The 23169-nt window shown below is 44.5% G+C and overlaps 1 protein-coding gene across 6 annotated transcripts in view; it reads left to right on the forward strand.

The window, feature by feature from the left end:
• The window catches only part of IFT22 (intraflagellar transport 22), a 245641-nt gene that overhangs the window by 103051 nt on the left and 119421 nt on the right, over window positions 1-23169 (forward strand). For 3 of the 6 annotated variants that reach the window (XM_078679352.1, XM_078679351.1, XM_078679350.1), the window contains one exon: window positions 2643-2732. The exons of 2 other annotated variants lie outside the window; for them this stretch is intronic. In XM_078679352.1, coding sequence (XP_078535478.1) covers window positions 2643-2732 — 90 coding nt within the window. Of the gene's footprint in view, window positions 1-2642; window positions 2733-4386; window positions 4536-23169 lie in introns of those variants that run through there. One more of the 6 variants, XM_078679356.1, reaches the window with a different exon arrangement.

The raw sequence follows: 23169 nt of genomic DNA on the forward strand, positions 1-23169 counted from the left end.
CGGCCCCTTCTAGTGCCTGTAAGTAGCAGCGCATTCCTCTTTCCCGACTAACCGCACTAATTGCCAAACTCCTATAAAGATCTCGCTATTCTTTCTTGACTGGCGGTTCTTTCCCCATAGGATTTAATCACCGCGGAGTTTGTTGACTTACAGAACAGCTGCTCAACCCTTTCCTGTTTCACTTTCGGGCTGGTGTTACACGAAACGACCTTATTCTCATACTACACCGCCATCAAAATAATGGAAGATTGGCTCCCTGATTAATTATCACCCCAGAGGTATGTCACAGTACTTTGGTGCTTTCGACTAGGTTGGTATCCTTCTTTAGCCTGTTACCAACACGGTCTTAATTGTATCCTTACAGCGACTTATAACGTTGCAAATTGATACCAGGAACAACGTCTCAAGTGCAAAGACGACCAGCGCTTTTCACCCCTGCATGTCGTATCTAATGTAAGTTATGAGGTGACCTACACGCCACAGTGTTGGCTTCTGTTACGAATATCACCCGACTAATCCAGTCTTATACCCTTTTGTCAACCCACAGCCTGTGTACTTTAACGGCATCTTGCCCTTTGGGATATTGACGACTGGGATTGTACCCCACAATACTTTCACCTTGGCTGATAGGTTGCAGCCCATGTGAGTTGAATCCCGATATTAAACCAAATATGTAATTATGCTTGACAGAATAATTTCTAGAACATCCTTTAATTGGTTGTTCCTATCCCACATTGGTTAATTGTCCCCTTTTGTTACGATTTGATATCGCTGAGTTTGACCATGACCATTGGCTTGGTCTCACTCAATTCCCACGTTCAGAGGCCTGTTTTTGGCCCGGACTCCATGGTAATTTGTAGATCTTGTATTGTAGTAATGTCAAATAGGATGACGTTTATCAGCTCTTGCAAACACATTAGTCTGACTTTTGGTTTTAATTTTCACAGATAGGACCGCCCCTCCTAACTCCTGCCCTTTCCCCCCCCCCCTTTTTCCTGCACACGTCCTGATGAAGACCCCGTTTAAGGATCTAACGTAGCGCTAGGGGTCGAAATGTCGACGGCTCTTTTTCTTCACCATGGACCTCCGGCACATGCCCCTGATTACTCTGAACTGTGTATGTGACCGTTGAATGTCCTTAGTTGAACAGTTTCTCAATGGATGCCTTAATAGTTTAGGCTCTTTGTATCTGATTTGTTTTGATTTTCATTTAAGATTGTTATAATTCGCATTCTTTTTTGACTGTGTTTACTTTTCTTTGACTTTACACCGCCCTGAGCACACTCTTCCCTCCCTTTCTCCCCTACACCAACTGGGGCTATTCATTAAATGTGAATGTTTTTCATAATGATTGAAATTTGGTATTGTAAAATAAAGGACAATACCTGTTACAAGTCCTTCTGATTAATGGTTTTTCACTAAAGTTTGTGTTATACAGTGTTAGTGTGTGGTGTACACAACACGTTCTCCTTGCGGGGACCCCTTCTTGACACATACCACATAGCGCCCAGGACCCCGCGACTGCATGGGTTCAACCCCCCTTTTTGTTACGACTTCGCAGAGGTAGACTGTTCACCTTGCAGTTGCAATACTAATATGGGGAATCCTTTGCAGTTTCTTGCTGCATAATTTGAAAAACCCTGCTGCATAATTTGACTTTCCCTTGCCGCATAAGTAAGTGACCCTGCTAATAGTTGATTATCTCTAGTCTTCTTGTTTTGCGAATCAAGCGATGATGAGACAGGCATCTCTGGCCTGTCTGATACAAGACGTCTCTGTGTTCCTCACAGTTCACTCATCACAAATGGCGGTTTCATCAACCCTCTGCAAGGCATTGCCCCTTGGACCGCTAGATCAATTGAAGGTTCTCCATCTCCTTTCACATCAGCCATCCTAGGTGTGACAGTCAGAAGTTCATCTTCGTGCACTAACAAAGGGCCTGATCCAGAAGTGTCTGAGACGGAGTACGATCCCATACACTCCACTGGACATCGCGTAACTTGGCATGTGCTCACTATTGCCAATTGTTCTAATTCTTACTGTGTTCTCATAGTTTCCCAGCTTCTCTGTGTTCATTGCACGTGGTTGTCCACTCCTTAACAGGTTCCATCTGGCTATCCCATTGTTTCTCTGTCCACTCCCATACTCCCTTGATATCATCAGACAAAACATCCTTCCTTCCTCTAGCACTTTCAGACTCACCAGCAATACAAGCATGAACCAGATTCCCAAGTTTTGAAGCTTGTAATTTACTGTCAAGAAGTTGAAGTGTTGGGTTTGATTTTCCACACTTTAAGCGGGAGGAAGCAGAACTTTGCAGTTCTCAAACCTGAAATGTCTAGTCTCTGTTGCTGTAGTTGTGGATGTGCACAACTATAGACCTAGCACTTTCCTCTTGTTTTTTTTCCTCCAGAGTCTAGCCCATTTTCAGGTGAGCATGTTCATTACAGGCCATGCTCTTCAATTCATGTTAGATGTTGATTTAAACTATGTGCTATTTGTTGTATATTCTCGCTCTGCGTTGTTCTAGTATAATTTAAAGATACTAATATTGCATAACTTATATATATACACACGCACCACAACGTTTGTATTCTCCATTTGTCTGATTAGTGAGATTAGCTTTATTTTTTTGTTGATAGGATCCTAGAATATGAAAATTCAAGTGGAAACATCAGCAACAAAAGTGCAAACTGTGAAGTGGAGCTCTGGGACTGTGGTGGCGATCTCAAGTACGGATTTTATTTGTTGTGTAATAACCCTTTGGACCTTCTCTTGACATATACACATTCAATGTACAGAGAGAGGAGAGAGGAGAGAATGAGAGAGAGAGAGAGAGAATGAGAATCATAAAATGTTTTGGCGGCCCCAGCCAGGTGACCAATGGGGGAGAATCTATTTTTGGTGGCGGGGGTTGTGGGAGGGATTTGCTGGTGTCCGTTTCCTTCTGGGCACTGCAGTCTTACCAATGAAGCGGGTCTATGCTTACTACCAGGCTGCTCTATTGATATGCATCCGACATCCCATCACATGATGTGACCTTTGAGTAGTAGCGCGGTCTACAAATCTATATTTCGTTTCAGATATCGTAAGGACAGCCCCGCCTAGGTCCTCAGGATCAACAGGTGGATTGTGCTGTGGGAGGGGCTAAAGCCAGCTATCACAGCTTCTAGCTCTTCCCTACCAGTGGCCATTTGCTGTGTTTCTGGAGACGGTGGGAGGTAGTGCAGGAGAATCACCCCAGCCTCCCTCATTCTCTCTCTACCTCATGCTCTGCTGCTTCTCTAACAAAACAAATGAAACATCAGGGGAGGTTTTGAAGGGGCTGGAATAGATTTGTTTCTAGCCCCTCCCACCCCCACCATCATCCCCAAGCACCACTTCCTCGTTTGTTGCTTCGTTTTTGTGGACAGCTCACATTGTGGGGGGGAAGCAGTTTTGTCCCTGTGCTTCAAGTTGTGAGAGGATGGAGCTGAGTGTCACTGCCCCAGTAAGTTAGACCTGACATCCATGGTATGGTATTCCCCCAGACGTTTTGCTTTCATTCTTGTTGTTTTGTAGAGTAAGATTTGGCCTGCATTAGGGCTCTAGCAGTGGTAATGTGCAACAAGTGCCTGTACTCTCTCTTTCAAACATGGCAAAATTGGCCTGCACCTAATTGTCAGATTTAATTTAGTGATAAGCCCTTAGTGAATGGTACTACATGTACTCGGTGCCTATAAATTAAATGCTACTCGTGGACCTGCATCACTCATTGTTCTACCCACCAAAGTAGCTTTTTTTTAAAGCCTGTCTCAGGTCAGCCACTGCAGCATATCGCTCTATCAAAACAAACCCTTTACAAGCCTAAACCTTCCTTTTTAATACCTGTAAATCGCCCCTAAGGTGGGCCCTAAAGACTCATAGCACAAGGTGCATTACATTTAAAAAGTAGAACATGTGGGTTCAAGTTTTACATGTCTTGGAATTACTGTAATGCCTATCTCTCTCATTGACTTACATAGGGTTACTGTGTTGCATTTAACAGGCAATAACTATGATTGGAAGTAAGATAGAGATATGGTGTTTTGGTAAAGTCTGATTTTCAGTCCCAATTCTGAAAATGCTACATTGCCCATTGGGCGCAGGGTCAAGACTGATTTGCATGTGGCTGGGTCCAAACTGGAATGGCATGGTGAGCAAAAAAACGCTGGATTTAGGCCCAGATCTCTGTACTGGGGTGAATGTATGACATTGTTCTGCATTCTGTCCATCAATTGTTCTTTTTGCACTTTTAGTAAGGTGGCATTTGTTTGTCCAAACCATTTGTACTTTCTTCTTACATTGTCTGGGGTCACATGATTGTGAATGACTCTTCAGTTGGGGTTTGTATATTTCTTCCAGACGGTGAGACAAAAGGTGACTAAGTGTGGGAAGGACACCCACCAGAATGACTGGGGGCGAACATATGCCCGGCTCCACTACTTTATACGTTGACTCCAAGTAAGCCTGACTGCTTTGGGCCAAGCTACCAGAGTGTTAAGCACAGCAAGGAGGTGAGCTAGGACTTTCTTTGTATGTTCTCATTACTGCAGTTGTTTTTAGTGGCCAGGGGCCGGATTAATTTTTAAAGGCGTGTGATTATTCTCTGTAGCTCACAAGGATGTTTCCATAGCCTGTACTGTAATACCAGTTGTGCAGGGGCACATTTCACACCCTTGCAGTATCACATGGAGCATTCCCTCATTTTTAGGTTGCACCTGGCAGCGCGCATGCGTTTTCTGCAAGATAACTGCTTTCCATAGGTTTACTCCAGCGTCGTTCTTCTTTGCTACCTCCTGATTGGCTCTGCATTCAATACATCACTTCCATTTGTAGCTGAGCAGCATCGCTCAAGTACAGATTAATTCCCCTTAATCAGTGGCCACCTGATTTTATGTAGGTACTATTTCTTCTATCCTCCTGCAACAAACACAAGGAGATGATGTACGGAGCGCTGAAACTTTACAGACACTCACCCCCAGTCACAGTCCTGGGTTGAATCCATCATCGTTCTTTAGCTCACTTCGTCACCCCATTTCAGACACAGCCATATGCAAATCAGTCTTGGCCCTATTCCTCATGGGAATAATCAGCCCAAATTGCCAAGCCATGTCTTCCCTGGACCGGAAACAAGCGTCCTGTACCTGTTTCGGTGTAACACCCCTCATTAGACAGGCGAGCTTGAATCCAGTGGCAAAGTGAGCAAGGGCCCCACGTATGGGCATACCTTGCCAACTTGGGCGAACAAAGCAAACACAAGGAGATGATGGACGGAGTGCCTAGGGGGATATTTTTTAGCTTTGCTTAGTCTATATTTTTCACACGCTTGCTCTCGCCCGCGCTCTAACACACTTTATTTTCATGTTTAGTGCGCTTTATTATAGTTTATTGTGCATGCTTTATTATGCGTTGCCTCCGTGGTTTAGCACACATTGGTTTCATGTTTTGTGTGCTTTATTATGCTTTATTGTGCATGCATTATACAATACGTGGCCACCACGCTTAATTACACAGCATGGGGGCCGCGCAGCACCTCTTCCACCTTTGAGATGTAGGGAACTGAAGGTCTGTCCGGTCACCACTGCGAAACCCCTGCAGGTGGGCTGCAAACCGAGCTGGCTGCCCAAAATGATTTCAGCCCACTGCAGGTGTTTTTATTTTACACAACGTTTTCCCAGCTAGCTACAGTAATTACTTTCTATAACTGGACATATTGTTTGGGGTCAAGGGCAACAAGTTTTAATGTGCATTTTGTCCTTGGGACAAGCAGGCCCAACCCCCTGCAGCACAGACCCTTTGGCTGCCAGTTTGCAGTACCACATTAAAGACAGTGGCTAGGTTTTTAAAAAGAGCACCAAATCTATACAATAAAATTCATGTAGCAATAAATTATATATAGTAAGAGAGAGAAACAAAAAGGGAGGATATTTATCTATACCTCCCTTCATTCCAGCGAATCACCCACACCCAGCCCAAGAACTTAGCTACTTAGCTGTAGCAATCACAGTGGGGCCGTCTACTGCTGTTTTAAGTAATCTAAATGCCTCACTGTATGACCTGGTACCTAAAAGTGAGCACATTGGTTTCAACCAGCATCGCCTCGGATTTCTATACGCTGGGCATGCAAAAAAATATGGGCCAAGGATTCTACCCAGTCTGGGCAAAAAGGACAGTTGCTATTAGTTGCATCCGAATTCGACCACTTCGAAGTAAAAACCTTAGTGGGTAATGTTCCCACTCTGAACTGGTGGAGTAATTTTCTATCACGTGTTGATGTGATTAGATCCCAGTACTGTTCAAATTTTGGTTCAAATTTAATTTCGAGAAAGGTGCTAGACAGGGTGGGAGTACTAGAAGCTGAGAACTGCCTAAGATATTGACTGTAAGTAGTGGGACGTGCACAGCCTGAGTTAAAACTCAGGCTGTGCACGTCCCACTACTCACAGTCAATTTCTTGAATCCCCCTATGGGAAGGAGCACGCCTAACAATCGCCATGCAGTATGATGATGTTACACATTCCACTGACATTACAGCCGAAACATTTGTGTTCACCACAGAAGCAAGTGAAAAGATTTATTCACTTATTGGAATAGAAGCGACAGAACAAACGTTCGTAAAAAATATAGAGCAACAAATAAAGCATCTATTGTATCTAACCAGGAAAGAGATAAACCAGCGACTACACGCCAGTACCATGGTAAAGTACCATAAAGCACAGCGAATCCCCAGAGGCCTTCGAATCTCCCTACGACCGTCTCTATGCAAGAATTCAAAATCATTTACAGATCGCTGGTATGCGATCCTGAACAAATGCAGCTTGGATCTGATCCTCCTTATCATTGAAGAGTTATCTAAGATATTTGAGGAACTGAAAACCGACATAGATAAAACCACTGAAGAGTTAAGAAAGTCAATATCAGAAGAAGAACTAAAAAAGATTATTGAGGATATCAATAATCAACTTATCAGGCACACTCAAGAGGTCAATGAACGTAAATTAAGAAAGTATAAAAGGGATACGCTTGACTATAAATTGCAGGAAGTGTACACTTGGGCAGAAGTATATGCCAGGAGACGCCAAACCAAAACGTACACCTCTCAAACTGACTCATCATCAACAGACGATGATAGACGCACCACCCAAGAAGAACCAAGAAGAAGGCCGTCAGTACAAAAAAGTCAAGCCGGACCATCTACAGCAGGCCCTTTTTTAGAAAGAGGCCCCACAGAAACGGTAGACCCCAGAGACAAATCAACCTCAGACAAGAAACATGACAGCCAAGAAGGACAAACCCAAGAAACAACAACATCAGTCTTGTAAAACTTGGTTATTAACATTTCTGACGAAAAATTCAATAACATCCAAATAGAAACACTCCAAAAAGGCATGTCTTTTGTACCTACCACACGGGCCAACAGGCTGGAGTTGGAAATAAGTTTGTTTAAACTCACTCGGAAAATCAGACTGCGCCATTTTTTTGACAATGTTGTAACAGAACCTGCACAACAATCTACAGATCAGTTAAAAGGCCTAAAGACCACCAGTACATTCATGCCTCCAGTGAGTCACAAAACCATTGATCTATTTGAGACTTTATGTAAACCGGATATAGAAAAAATCAACACGAATAAAAAGAGCTGCAAGAAAAACATGACTAATAAAGAATTTGGCATAATAAAATCGGTTGCAAAGAATGAAAAAGTAGTTTGCCAGAAGGCAGACAAAGGAGGGGCGTTGGTGATTTTGAACAAGTCATATTATGAAACAGAAATCAACTCACACATAGAAGACTCATTATTGTACATGGAAATGGAAATGAATCCTACTGAAGAAATTCGCAGAACCTTGAATAACATTCTAAAAAGAGCGGAAGAAAAAGGAACTATTACTGAGAAAATGAGAAAATATCCGACTCAAGATAGCCCTAAGAGTCCAACCATATATATGGTAACCAAAGTGCATAAGGACCAGCATAAGCCATAAAACCACTAAAGGCAGTCTCCATGAGCCAGTAGGAAAATTTATTGACCGGTACTTACAGCCCTTGGTATTGAAAACTAAATCATACATCAGAGATACCACAGACTTTTTATTGAAATTGAAGGACCTGGTTACACAGGAAAATATCATAATGGCTACCATTGACGTCAAGTCATTATATACATCTATCCCCCACAAGGAAGGGCTTGAAGCCATTGAAATGGCATTGTTGAACAGCACATATGATCAGGAGCTACAAATTTTCATTATGGAACTGATGGAATTTACATTACTGAACAGCTATTTTGAACATGGAAATTGTTGGTTCATGCAACTGAATGGAACATCTATGGGCAACTGCGCCGCTCCGGCGTATGCGAACCTATTTATGACCTCATTTTAACACCAACATATCTTCGATCGACATGAATGGGCAACACAACTTTTGATGTATGTACGATTCATCGATGACATTTTTTTAGTGTGGAGAAATGACCAACAATCATTGAACAAAGAGCTGGAACTATTAAACACTAGGAATGAACGAATAAAGTTTACCTGGCAAACCAATATGGATTTAATCCAATTCCTAGATGTCGAAATCTACCGCGTCAACAATCAATTCAGTACGAGCCTATACTGTAAATCCACGGATAGAAATAACCTTTTGAAATATGACAGTCACCACCCCCAATCATTGAAAACACATCTGCCTTATACACAATTCTTAAGGGTGAAGAGAGTGGTCTCTGACTCTCAAAAATGTCAAGAACAGCTAGAAGACATGGTTCAAAGATTTTGTGACAGGGGATACCCCACACACACCATTGACTTAGCGTTAACAAGAGCTCAGAAGCACACACGAGAAGACCTATTAATCATCAAAGACAGAAGAACCACGGAAAGGATTACATGCGTCAGCAAGTTCTCAACTGTGAGTAACCAATTCAAAGCAACCATAAGACGTTATTGGCAGATGCTTAAATTAGAAGAGGATTTTAAGGGCATCTTCACACACGAACCTTTGTTTGCTTTTACCAGAGGCAGAAACTTGGGAGAAATGTTGACACATCCTACTGAAAGCGAACCCAGGACAAGGTATCGAGGCACAGTACCATGCATGAATTGCAGTAGCTGTCACAATATAATGAAGGGGAACTCTATTACCCATCCTATGAAAGGGCACACAATCCCATTAAGAGTCAAAGGAACATGCGACACGATGAACGTGATATATCTGTTAAAATGCCCATGTGGGTCAGTGTATGTTGGCCACACTGAAAGGAAGTTGAAAACACGATTAACAGAACATAAGAGTAATATCAGGTTGGAAAGTGTGAAATCTTCTGTAGCTACCCACTTTAAAGAGAAACACCATCACATAAGTCAATTGCGTGCATGTATACTAGAGACTGTGATCTATAAAGAAGGTCCTACCAACAAAAAGAACTTATTGAAACGTGAGAACTATTGGATTTTCCATTTAAATAGCTTAAAACCTTATGGGTTAAATGATAGTACTGAATTCCTTTGTTATCTTTAAACTTTACAGTGCTTGAACTGTATAATGAATAAGTAATACTTTGGATCTCTATATGCACATAGATCAAAGTTTCATTAAAAGCTATCATGACACTGGCGTACTATCATGCGGTAGATACCACACCGATTATGATTTGTTTATTCTCGCTATATTGTGAACATTATTTTGTAACACTGAGCGTGTAAAACAGCTATAAAGTTTCTTTAAACGTTTTGTTAAAAAAACGCTACTTGGAGGGAACGCGCATGCGCTGATTAGGTGAGGGAATGCGCATGCGCTGATTAGGTATTCCGTTTATTTTTGACCAGCACAGGCTTCCGTACCCAATAGCCCGCGAAAACACGTAGGTGAAGGATCACTAAACCAGAGGTAAGAAGCCGCTTATTTGTAATCCAGCAGCAATGTTATGCGCGTGGGATCGTTTCTAGACGCCAGTTGGCAGCAAGCGGACTAGCGGCTTTGAAATGCATTGGGCATTAAGTGGCACGTCATTATTTCTGAACACACTGTCAATCACGGAGATTGAACACACTGGCTATTCTTTTAGAGGAGTATATATATGCATTAATCGGTGCTAATATATCCATCTGATACGCTTTAAGAGCCCAATAGTAAGATAATAGAGATATCGGCTGGTAATAACTTCCCCTGAAAATGAAATTGGCGTTTTGATTATTATTAATGCATTTGTCATTGTTAAGCACGCAAAGTGTTTTAAGATTGTTTTACGATTGACCATTATGAACTGAATAGTATCAATGATGCTTTATTTGTATGATTTTAGATTTCCCTGATGAAGGTGCAACTGGCACCGAAATGCATTGGAAATGAACGTTGAATCTGGTGAAAAGTTTTCTATATGAACTTATGAAAATACTATGAAAAATTCCTTTCTGAAATACTTGTTGAAATAATGCAATAACACCCAAGTTGGAACTAAAGAAAGCGGATACACAGAAATGTATGTCTTACCTCATGTGTTTGAACATGTGCTGAATTTTCAGTCCCCTCTTGTGCCCGGGGTGATAGGATTATGGTTCAATAGTCCTACTACATTTGGAACTGCCTAAGATATATCATATGCTAATAAGCAGCCTTTAACTCTGATTTACTGGGGAATATGCTTCCGGCAGGACAAGTCCACAGCCGGCTCAACCCCAGCGCACAGAGAATGTTTTTAACACTCCTAAACCACTCAATTTTATTGTTTACATCCAACTCCCTGACTTCTAACACAGCCAGGGCATAGTTGGCTAACTCTGGAGTCACCCAAAGTCTCCTCCAGTATGCAACTAATCTATAACGTGCTACGTCCCTAATGGAATGGCATCCCAAATCCAAATAGAGGGGGATCAGTGGGGTGGATTTCGGCAGGCCAATCAATGATCTTAAAAATGTATTTTGACCCACCACTAAAGAATCCAGATTTACATGACCCCACAACTCTGCACCATAGAGGATAGAAGCACCAATTTTAGAATTATAAATCTGCAATACTGGGGCTATGGGTTTGGTATAGGAGCGTCTGTGTTCCTTAACCCCTTGTGTGCTAATTACGAGCTCCGCTGTGCCTCATGAGGAGCCAAGCTCGTCACCAGCACAGCGGCGCCGCACGCGGCACCACGCCCCCCCGCACAGCGGGGGGGAAACACCCCGCAGCTAAGGGGTTAAGCAGCACACCCGAAAGATGGGCTTGTCTCACCGAAAGACAATCTATTTGCGGTTTCCAGCTCTGCTTTTTATCTATGATTACCCCTAAATCTGAAAAAGTTGCTGTTTGCTCGAGAACACCTTCCTGCATCCTAACTTCACCGATGACTTTGTGAGAGTTCTGGAGGACCATAAACTTTTTTTTGTCCACATTGACAACAAGTTCATGATCCACACAGAACTCCTCAAATCTTGAGAGGGCACGTTGTAAGCCCTGTCTTGTTTTGGAGAGGATGAGAGTGTCATCGGCGAACATTAGGAGAGGGATCTTTATCCCTGCTAAACTCGGGGCATCGGTGGGATAGTTGTCAAAATATTTCAGGACCCCATTAATATATATTGAAAATAGGGTGGGTGCGAGTACGCACCCCTGCCTCACTCCCTTCCCAACCGAGAACTTTTCAGTGGTACTACCTGCCATATCCCATCTAACCTGGGCATAGTTATCAGTGTGCAATTTAACAATAAAAGACAAAGGGCCCGATGTAGGTAGCCAAATACCGGTCGGTAACGGCCGATTTCGGCCGTTACCGACCGGCATTTGAAGATGGAGATGTAGGGGCATGTTAAAATACAGAATCGGTAACTATACCGATTCTGTAAAATACCGAATCGGTAAAATTACCGATTCTGTATTTTGACATGTAGGTAGCACTTAAATCAGTGCTACAGGGGTTTAAGAAGTCGTTATTTACCACCAACTAGAAGTTGGTGGTAAATAATGAAAACCCTTTCAAAAGCATTTTTTTTACTTTTAAAACGGTGACATGTTGCAGACATACATGCCCTAAGGGCATGTATGTGTGCAACATGTGCACCCATGCACAATTGAGGGGTGCAACAGGGTGTCAAAGTGACACCCTGCCACCCTTCAATGTTTCCCCACTTACCGAATCGGTATTTACCGATTCGGTAATTGCCATTGATTCCAATGGGCCTCAAGGCCCATAGGAATCAATGGCAATTACCGAATCGGTAAATACCGATTCGGTAATTACCGATTCGGTAATTGAATCGGTAAAAATACCTACATCCCGATTGCCAGTTCTTAAATACCGAATCGGTATGATTCGGTATTTAAGAATCGGTAATCTGGGATTACCTACATCGGGCCCAAAATGTCCAATGGCATACCCAACTTTAAAAAAGTAAGCCACAGCTTGGAACTTGGAACTAGGTCAAAAGCTGACCTAAGGTCCACAAATGCCGCATAGATAGAACCTCTCCCCAGGGTAACAGTGCGCCAGTATATAAGAATAAACCTTAGAACCTGGTCCACTGTACTAATGCCTTGTCGAAACCCTGCTTGTAAATAGGAGAGGATGTGGCATTCCTCCATCCATGCCTGCATTCTACCTAAAAATCATCCTGGCAGTTACCTTTTGAATGCAATCAATTAGGCTTATAGGCTTGTAGTTTCCTGGTAGGGAGCGATCCCCCTTTTTAAAAATTGGAAGGATTACTGCACCTGCCCAGGAACTAGGAATCGCTGCTCCCTTATTGATAGCATTCATTAATAGTTGAATATACGTTGCCCAGGACTCCAGGTCTTGTAAAAAACAGGTCTGCAGGAATGCAGTCGAGACCGGGAGCCCTGCCTTTAGGGACCTGGAGAAGAGCAGTTTCTACTTCCTTTTTAGTAATACAGAGGGTATGTTCAGACGTGAGTCCCTTGCTCACTTTGCCACTGGATTCAAGCAAGCCGGGCTGAAGACGGCTGAAATGCCAGAAACCGGTCCTCGGAAGCTTGTTTCCGGTCCAGGGAAGGCATGGCTTTGCAGTTCGGGCTGGACTGTTCCCATGAGGCACAGGGTCAGACTGATTTACATATGGCCATGTCTGAACTGGGGTGGCAGAGTGGGCTAAAGAACGGTGATGGATTAAACCCAGATCTGTTGACTGGGTGTGAGTGCTTGATTGGTTCAGATGCTCCGTCCATCACCACCCCCTTTTTGTACCACTACAATATGTTGGCATCCCTAATTTGTCAGATTTCCTGAGATCATTTGCTGCTCGCAACCCATGTTCCAGGCAGAATACTTTGAGTTGGAGTGCTGCACTAGTCCACCTTTTTATGGGATGGAGTTCAAGAGGTGGAATCGACCACTGATCGTCCTCCTCCACACCGAGATTCATATTCTCACAATCAAGTGGTTCATCTGTACAAGAAAAATCCCCAGCTATTATAGTATTACAATGACCTTTGTGATTCGTTAAAAAAACATCCAATAATGCTACTATATTAGACACCTTCCCACCTTGCTGGCCCCTAGAGTAAACATTAATAAGTAGAACATCTGGGGAATTACACTGTGACAACTTGACAATAAGGTTGTCCCGAGAGTCAATAGCAACCTCATCTAACTTGTAATAGTGGAGCTGCCTGACCCACATTGTCAAGCCCCCCTTCGGTCTACCCCTGTCGCCCTGTACAGCAGGTTTAGAAAAATTAATATATCCCTCACAAAATACCCGGTCCACTGCCCAGGTTTCTTGAAAGAATATTATATCTTGGTCCTCAACAAATGAGGTCCATTCACTAGAAACTACTTTGCTTGCAAGCCCCGTAATGTTCCAAGAAGCTATTTTTATAACAGTACTAGGCTCCATAGGAACGCTAGTTTTTATTTGGGAGCCTTGTCCATAATTTGACAGATGTGAATCTGGAACTTGATCGATAGAGTTACAAGGATAAACAATACCTTTGTCACATACTCCGGTGATTACAGAAGGACACATGTTAAGAGGCGATAATCGCCACTGTGGACCCTTTAGAGGTTCCTCACCCCTATTACAATTAGACAGCACTTGATTACCCCTATCTTGGTCACCCATTTGAGATAATGCCCTTCCAGTTGTGATTGGCGTACCCAGTCAATCTATATCCTCCAAATTGTTGAAGGATTCAAATCTGTTAAAGGTTGGGACTGAGTACTCTTACATTCCCTGGGCGTGTAGTACAGTGTTACGATCATTCCTAACCATTGGCAATAGTGGTGTGGTCTGATAGAAAAACCCTAATGGTAAGATATTAATAACTTCCCCACTCAAATGCCTTGGCCCAGCTCTATCAAGGATAGTTTTTACTAATGGGGGGGACCCGAAGTTCAACACCACACAGTCGCCTCTACTTGTTTTCCTTGAATTCCCTATCCAAGCAATCCTGCTTACCATTTTGAAACCCCCAAATAGATGACCACCCGGCCCTGTTCTAACATTTATTAGATGAAGGGCCTTATTCCTAAGTAAAACCCAATTTTCCTAAGTACCAGGTGGTAAATGGGGTACATTCGTCAATACAATGGTATATGGTGTAGCCTCAGGGGGTAAATTAAGATATTCTTTACAATTATAACTATTCGTACTTCCCTGTGGCAACCTTCTACTGATAGTCCCAGATAATTCTCTCCTATGGGAGAATATTGCTTCCGAGACTGACACGTTACCCATTGTTTGTGGGGGAGCCTGTGAAGGAGTCTTAGCAGACGTAACCACATCACTAGACAAAAGATTTGGAACAGAGACTGGCGTTTCATTGGAAACAATAGGACCACTGGACGTGACATCAGGTGGATTACATTTTGATAATGATAGTTGATGCTCAATAATACTAAGTCTTTGAGCAATGTCTACAAGTTTAGAAGCTAGCGGCTCAAGCATTGCCTGTTTTTTTCCTTCAAGTTTAGTTAAAAGCCGGTCCTCCATGTCGTGTGGCATCAAATTAGAACTGGCCTGGGAGCTAACGGTTATAGGACTAGAAACCTGTGGTATTACAACATCTTGAACACAGCCTTTCTTTACGCGGGCGGCCCCTCTAGTTTTAGCCACTTTACTGGCCTGATGCAAAGTAAGGGGTAGCCCACCCGCCTTCCTTTTCTTGGATGGGGCTGTAAGCGCACCTTCCCACTTCTTAACCTGGGTTTGCCGCCGGTGGCGAGTTAGTGTCTTATCTGGTGATGAGATACTGGGGGTAAGATCTCTAGCTGTGGTAGATGGAGCAGCTAACGGTGTTGCAAGAGACCCAGGGGGTGAATATGGTACCAATTCAACAGATGAGCCCAAACCCTCCTGGGAACATACTAATGGAGCTCCAGCAGAAACTTTACGAGGATCTATAGACAATCTCCTTTGGGTAAGCTCAATCTCATGAATGAGTACAGATTCCGCACTCAAAAGAAAAGCGTCAAGTGTACCAACAACCCCCGAACCACCCGATCCATTAAGGTTATTCTTGCTCATATTTAGCTTTTACCACAATACTATTTGCCAAGAAAAGTAATAGCAATAAACAATGATTTAGCAAAGATCAAAGACACTAACCAAGTCCATATATGCGCCAAATGGCAGTTGAAAGGGGGGTGGCCCTGCCCTGCCTTCTCCTGGCTTCGACGGGCGCGGACAGGCCTGCCCTTGGCCCGGGCAGCGCCCGCACGCGTCCCGCGCTGCGGGAGGGGCACAGCTGATTTAAGTGCCTCAGGGCGCTATGTAGTGACGCGGACGGAGGGCGCCGCTCGAGGGTGCCGGGAGATCGAGTCTCCTGAGGCCCGGCAACAACCCAAGGTCAGCCCGTTCTTGAGGCATGATAGGCAGGCAGCAAAACCGTCTCTATGAGCCCGGAGCAGGGCTGAGAGCAGGTGAGGCAGTTCCCCCGCAAAGGCAGCAACAATGATGTCCGGCAGTAGTTTGAATAGTCCCGCGTTGCGGGAGGGGCACAGCTGATTTAAGCGCCTCCGGGCGCTATGTGGTGATGCGGATGGAGGGCGCCACTCGAGGATGCCGGGAGATCGAGTCCCCTGAGGCCCGGCCACAACCCAAGGTCAGCCCCTTCTTGAGGCACGATAGGCAGGCAGCAAAACCGTCTCTATGAGCCCGGAGCAGGGCTGAAAGCAGGTGAGGCAGTTCCCCTGCAAAGGCAGCAACAATAATGTCCGGCAGTAGTTTGAATAGTCACTCGCTGCGGGAGGGGCACAGCTGATTTAAGCGCCTCCGGACGCTATGTGGTGACGCGGACGGAGGGCACCACTCGAGGGTGCCGGGAGATCGAGTCCCCTGAGGCACGGCAACAACCCAAGGTCAGCCCCTTCTTGAGGCACGATAGGCAGGCAGCTAAACCGTCTCTATGAGTCCGGAGCAGGGCTGTAAGCAGGTGAGGCAGTTCCCCCGCAAAGGCAGCAACAATGATGTCCGGCAGTAATTTGAATAGAACATTAGTTACTGGCACTGAACAAAACTACTTTGTGTGCCGATAAGCTCCTTATGAAAGAGCAGAATGCTGTCACTCACGTGAAGCCAGCCGATACAGAGAGAGAATTATAATAAACACTAAAGGTCATGGTTAACACCAGACCAAATTAGGGGACCAATTATTAAAGAAAGTTTCAAAAGTGCAGCCTTGGTTTATGTCCTTGCATTAAGGGCAGCTATATGGCTTTCGTGAATTCACAAGAATTTACAGCAGTTGGGCAAGAAATAGTACTCCTAGAAAATATTTGTGAACTGCATTTTAGAATGAGCAAAGTATAGATTTGCTCATACAAAAACCTGAGTGCTTGCAAGTTTATTTTCCCTCCAACCACTTTTTCCCCAACTCTGGTAGAAGGTTTACTTCTGCCATTGTCGGGAGTAAATTTCCAACATTTCTCAGTATTGAAAAAGATTAGAGAAGAGTTGTTGAAAACCCTTAAACATGCTAGTTAGTAGGTTTGCACAGACTCAAAAGGACATTCCAACCCTGGAACTATTGTTTACCACTTCCTTTAGTCCCAGTATGTAGATCTGGGGAAACGTAGCAAAATAAGAGAGATTACTAGTATTCAAACACTACTATGGCATGAGCCCTGGCATAATCAGAGAGGCTATATAAGAGCTCTTTTATTGCTGCCATAATTTGTCGCCGCACAACATAGTACCAAAGGGACAAGTGTATTTTGTTACAGGACAAGTAGATTTATGAAGCAACCTGCCCATTGGACAAGTAGATATTTTAATAAATTCCACACCCCTGCACCTTCAAGAAAGCAAAGAAAATGTTTAGGTGATGTGAACTCCCAAGCATGGTCCTGGGATACTACTTGAGAGCGCTGGTAGAGTTGTCAAGGCTGGTATGGGTTCAGGAGTACACCGTGCATAGCAGCTTATTTATAGCATTTTGTAAAAGCAAGGTGTTCTTGTAAAAGGAACTCTAATGGTAATATATTACTACATTTTTGGAACTGGGTTTAAAAAGTCGCTTTACAGCACAGTATAATCATGATACCTTATTAATACTGAATGCTTTTATCAGCGTCAGCATGACCCCCGCCCCTACACCTCCCTTGCCCATCGCCCCACCAAGAAATCATGAAGGAGAGAAGATTTTATAATGTATGAAGCAAAACAAAATTGTCACATTTATTTATGAGCAGCATTAAATAGAAATACTTTGATAGAAAACACATGGGTTTGATCATGTCTTGACAACTGTACTACGATAAAGTGTATTTCTACAGTTACAATGAAAGATTGCAGTAAACAAAAAGTCTTGTGACTCATGGTTCATATGGCATTAGGCCATACACTTGTGGTTTTCCAAAGCAGACAGATGAAAGACATAGGGGCATATGCATCAAAGTATTTTTTGAGATTACCAAATAGCGACTTTTAATTAATTTTATTTTTAGTAATCGCAAAAAAATCGTTATATTTTAGCCATTCTGTAAAATTGAGACTCGAATAATTGTGAATCCGCAGTTAGAGAATCGCTAATAGCAAATCTGAAATTTCGATGCTGAATGATGACCTCTCAACCAGGAAGTGAGGCATCCAATGCTGTCACCTGTGCACTGAGAGAGAGGAGGAGGCAGACTGCAGGAGTACAGCACTAGGAAGCCTGTTGGGACAGCTGAACCTGTGCAAGTAAATCAGTATGGCATCAGGAAACACCGAGAAGGAGCCAGCACTGCTCAAAAGGAAGATTAAGTTCAGCGAGAAGGAGTTGGAAGTCCTCATTGAGAAAGTGGTGAAGAGCCATGGAAAACTGTTTGGCAAACAGTGACTTCAGGTCCCAGAGTCTGAAAAAAGAAAATATGGCTGGGAATACAGTCGAAAATCAGCACAGTGGGTTCACACAGCGCTCCATTTCGGATCTATGACCTGCAGAGCCGGGCAAAGAAAAAAGTTGCTGCAAGGTTTGCTGATGCAAAGAAGACTGGAGGAGGTCCCTCTACACAGACAGCTTCTACACCCTTTGAGGACCTGGTGGAGTCAACCCTTCAGCCTGAAGCTGTTGCTGGAGTGATGCAGATAGACACCTCTGCACAGCCCATTACTTAGCAAGGTAAGATGAATGCAAATGACCATTCAATGGTAAATTTGATAAAATACCCCTTAAGTGGGATCAGGCTTAGGGTAGCGAATACTACTCCAGTCCACATTTTACTTTCTACACACAAATGCATTATGAGATAAGCAGTCAGCAACTCCAATAGGATAGGCAAGGAGGGATGAAAACCGCATAGGTGCATTCCAGTTCAACAAGCAAGTGAAATATATAGACACTGTTTTTTGTTATATAACTTTACTAGCAGCCCGTCCCGACGTTGTCCGGGTATTAAATAGAATGTGTGTAATGTGTGTATTCAGATACAGTCATTCGTGTGTTCCCCCGCTTGAGGCCCAGCTGCAGCCCTGGTTGATGTTAGCAGGCGCGTGTCCCCCGGCTTGAGGCCCAGCTGCAGCCCTGGTTCATGTTAGCAGGCGCATGTAATTAGTGTTGTGTTCCGCCGCCTGAGCCCGGCTACAGCCCTGGCTGATGTTAGCAGGCGCGTGTAATTTGGTTTAATGTGATAGTTCAGTAACAGCGCGCATGAGAGGCTGCAGTAATTGTCCCCGCAGACACGCTCAGTCACGTGTGCCCCCGCCTGAGGGCCAGCGGCGACTGTCTAACAATTAGAATTGTGTGAGTCTTGTATGATTGTTTCCTGCTGTTCTTATTTTTTTATGATCCACACCAACGCTCTTCGGCCCGAGTGCTTTTTAGACGCACCCAGGCCAAGCCACACACTGCGTTCAGCCCTTTCAGACGCACCCAAGCCATGGCACACACTGCATTCGGCACCCCCAGTATGTGTGAGACAACTGGCAGTCCCCCAAGGGAGTCTTGCGAATAGTTACTTACCACGCTCCGAGGTGAACGCCTTTGTGACGCCCCAGCACACGGCCACAGCAGACGATCTGATTAATGTACGACCCAGGTGGCATGAAGTGCGGAACGTAACACATGCCCCCAGTGTTTGTCACTTGTCACGCCCCCAGCGTGCCCCTTGATGCGGCGCAATTGCGTAATTGGTGCTTCACATGGCATGAAGGGCGGACACACGCCCACAGCGTGGACACACGCCCACAGCGTTTGTCACGGCCCCAGCGTGTCACGTCCCCAGCGTGCCCCTTTATGCGGCGCAATTACGACTCACATGGCATGAAGGGCGGAACGTACCACACGCCCCCAGCATTTGTCACGCCCCCAGCACACTCCCACAGCAGAACGCAGACACGCCCACATGGGACTACTTTGCTGGCACGGTTCTTTTACCTTTTAAATGTATATGGTGGCCGTCTGCATAGCCTATGTCCTTCTGCTGCAACTGCCCTTTCCAACGCTGTATTGGGTGTTGTGATTGGTGCTGTGGTTACTGAGTTTACCCACCTCAAAGGTTTGGGCTCTCTCTTTATAATATTAGTATGGATATATATATATATATATATATATATATATATATATATATATATATATATATATATATATATATATATATATATATATATATATATATATGAAGTATGAAGATACTTGGATAGTGACGTATCGCATGTGATCAAGGCCTCTTGTAGGCCAAAACGTTATGCTGTCTGTTGCGGAATAAAATTACTCACAGAAAAATGTGGGTCTCCTGTTTCTTGGCGGTTCAGCGGCTGGAGTTGAGTCCGTTTTGCTGTTCGTGGAAACCTGTGTTCATATATATATATATATACATATATATATATATTATATCTCTCGCCGGTTCGTAAATCCCCGCGGCAGAACCACGCCGCATTTAAATCCACAACCAATTCCCTCAGCTGGGAGAAAAACGGGACGAACTCGCGTTTGTCTTCACTTATGTGCTTTTTTATTTAATCCTCACAGCATGGAGTTTCTCAAGCAGGCAGGCACAAATCTACGCGTTTCGGGATGGCTCCAGGCTCTCAGTCTCAATATAGTGACTCACATTATTACATCATTTCCTGTTTGATGTTATTTTGGCCCTCGGCCTTCTGGATGATGTAGTTTTTTGCAATTTTTTTAAAATATTTTTTTTTATCCGTCTGCATAGCCTATGTCCTTCTGCTGCAACTGCCCTTTCCACACTGTATTGGGTGTTGTGATTGGTACTGTGGTTACTGAGATTACCCGCCTCAAAGGTTTGGACTCTCTCTTTATAATATTAGTATGAATTACACAAAACTATGTGCTATTGAAATACAAGTCCAAATATAAACACTGAAATAACACTGTTTAACATCACAGATTCACATGCACAGGAGACAGATGAAAGTGAAGCCCATGACCCTCTGGAGACTCAAGCACATTCAGGAGATGACAACACAGTGGCCTCATCACCCCCAACACATGCACCCACAAAACACAGGATCACAGTGGCACCACTCCCTGCGTTGGAAATAGAAGAGGAGAGCCAACCTGACCCACCAACAACACAGGTTGGGCATACACCCACACTAAGATCCCAAGTCCAAATGTGGAGCAGCAATGTGCACATCAGTAAGAGCAGGGCAAGGGCACAAATAGGAGCAGATGAAGGCGACAGATCAACTGTCTTTGGTGGGCTGGAGAACGCAATGTTGAAGGTGCAGCGCCTGCAATGCACGGTACAAAAGGGGGTGGTGATGGACGGAGCATCTGAATCAATCAAACACTCACACCCAGTCAAAAGATCTGGGTTTAATCCATCACCGTTCTTTAGCCCACTCTGCCACCCCAGTTCAGACATGGCTATGTGCAAATCAGTCTGACCCTGTGCCTCATGGGAACAGTCCAGCCCGAACTGCCAAGCCATGTCTTCCCTGGACCGGAAACAAGCCTCCGAGGACCGGTTTCTGGCATTCCAGCCGTCTTCAGCCCGGCTTGCTTGAATCCAGTGGCAAAGTGAGCAAGGGACTCATGTCTGAGCATACCCTACCAACTTATGGCGAACAAGGCAAAACCAAAGGAGGACTCCAGCCTCTGTAGCATCATGGCACCAGTGACCGAATGCAGAAGGCACAGTACAAGAAATACTTCTGCATCAGAAGCCTCAACAAGGGATGTGACAGACCACACAGAACGGTCCACAGGAGTGCGTGGCCGCAAAAAATAGTGTAGCATTGAGCAAAGGAATGCCATTTGGTGAGGTAGCGTTAATTTGTCAGGGCTGACGTACAAGTTCCATGGCAATATTATCCTGTTGCATTCTGCATGTCACACTGCATGTTTAGGTCTCGCCTAACGTTGCAGCACGAATGTGCTGCCATCGCTTTGCGAGGAATGCAGTATTCACAATAGTGTGGAAGCTTTTTGGAAGCTCCGCCCACTTGCCGGCCCATCTTCTTCATTGAGTTAGGTTCTAAATGCTGCCTTCCAATTTGTTTTAAGCATGTTAGTCCCTCCCCATTATAGCCATGTCAGTCATTTGTGTCCTTCCACGGCTACTGGCTCCTTCACAGCACAGACTACTTTCTTCCAGTGGCCCCTCCCCCTCCCGCAGTCTGAAGCCTTCTCCCCGCCGTTATGTTATGTTATGTTATGTTATAGATTATTTGTATAGCGCCTATCACCGCCGGTCTCTAAGCGCTTAACAGAGAAAACATAACACGCTGGTATCCAAGAACCCTCAGTTGTTTTGCCGCCTAAACTGTTATGAAGGCCTTTTTAAATAGATGGGTCTTCAGTTTTTTTCTGAAGGGTAGTAGCTGGAGTTCCTCCTTCAGGGTAGACGGGAGCTCATTCCAGAGTTGCGGGAGAAGCACAGACAGGGCCCTGCCTCCTCTGGTTTTTAGTTTGAACCTAGGTTGAGTCAGATTGGAGGTTGTTCCTGAGCGCAAGGATCTTCCAGGAATGTACCTCTTCAGACGTTGCTTAATGTACTCTGGGGCTTTCCCAAAGAGTGCCTTATGGGCCACACAGAGACATTTAAATTGGACTCGAAGTTTCACTGGAAGCCAGTGCAGCTTTTGAAGCAGGGGGGTTACATGCGAGTTTCTGGGCATGGAGTGGATCAGCCTAGCTGCGTCATTTTGAACCACCTGCAGCTTCCTCAACAGCTTACATGGCAAGCCAAGATATAAGGCATTGCCATAGTCGAGTCTCGAGATAACTGTGGCAGATACGATCGATTGCAGGGTGGAGGCAGATAAGATGGGAACTAGCTTTCGCAGTTGCCTCAACACACCGTGCACCCCCCGTGACTCGTCGCCCGCCGCACGCATTGCTATTTGCAGTGCAATAGAGACCTATTGCATTGCCAATGCTTGTTTACAACTGGACACGCCTTATGGCCCTCTACAAATTGATGTGCGTATCACAGCTACAGGCGGGAAGACACGCCTGGATGACACGCCTTATGCCTTAACACGCCCAGAAAGAGCATGCTTGCGTAAGTTTCTTGCTGGAACTAACCAAGTGAAACAGTAAGTGACGGAAGCTGTAGCTTCCCAGGCAAGGTTTGGTGTGAGTTGAGGAAGTACAGAAAAAGCAGGCCGTTAGTAGTTGCCATGCGCTTTGGGTCCAAGAGGACTAAGGAAGGAAGTATGAGCTATGAAACTGTCAGTGTCGATGTTACACGGGGCGGACACAAGGGAGAACATAACGTATGCCCATGAGGCTCCTTCACCTTAAAAGTA

The sequence above is a fragment of the Lissotriton helveticus genome, chromosome 3_1, assembly GCF_964261635.1.
Source record: "Lissotriton helveticus chromosome 3_1, aLisHel1.1, whole genome shotgun sequence".
In the NCBI taxonomy this organism is placed as follows: domain Eukaryota; kingdom Metazoa; phylum Chordata; class Amphibia; order Caudata; family Salamandridae; genus Lissotriton; species Lissotriton helveticus.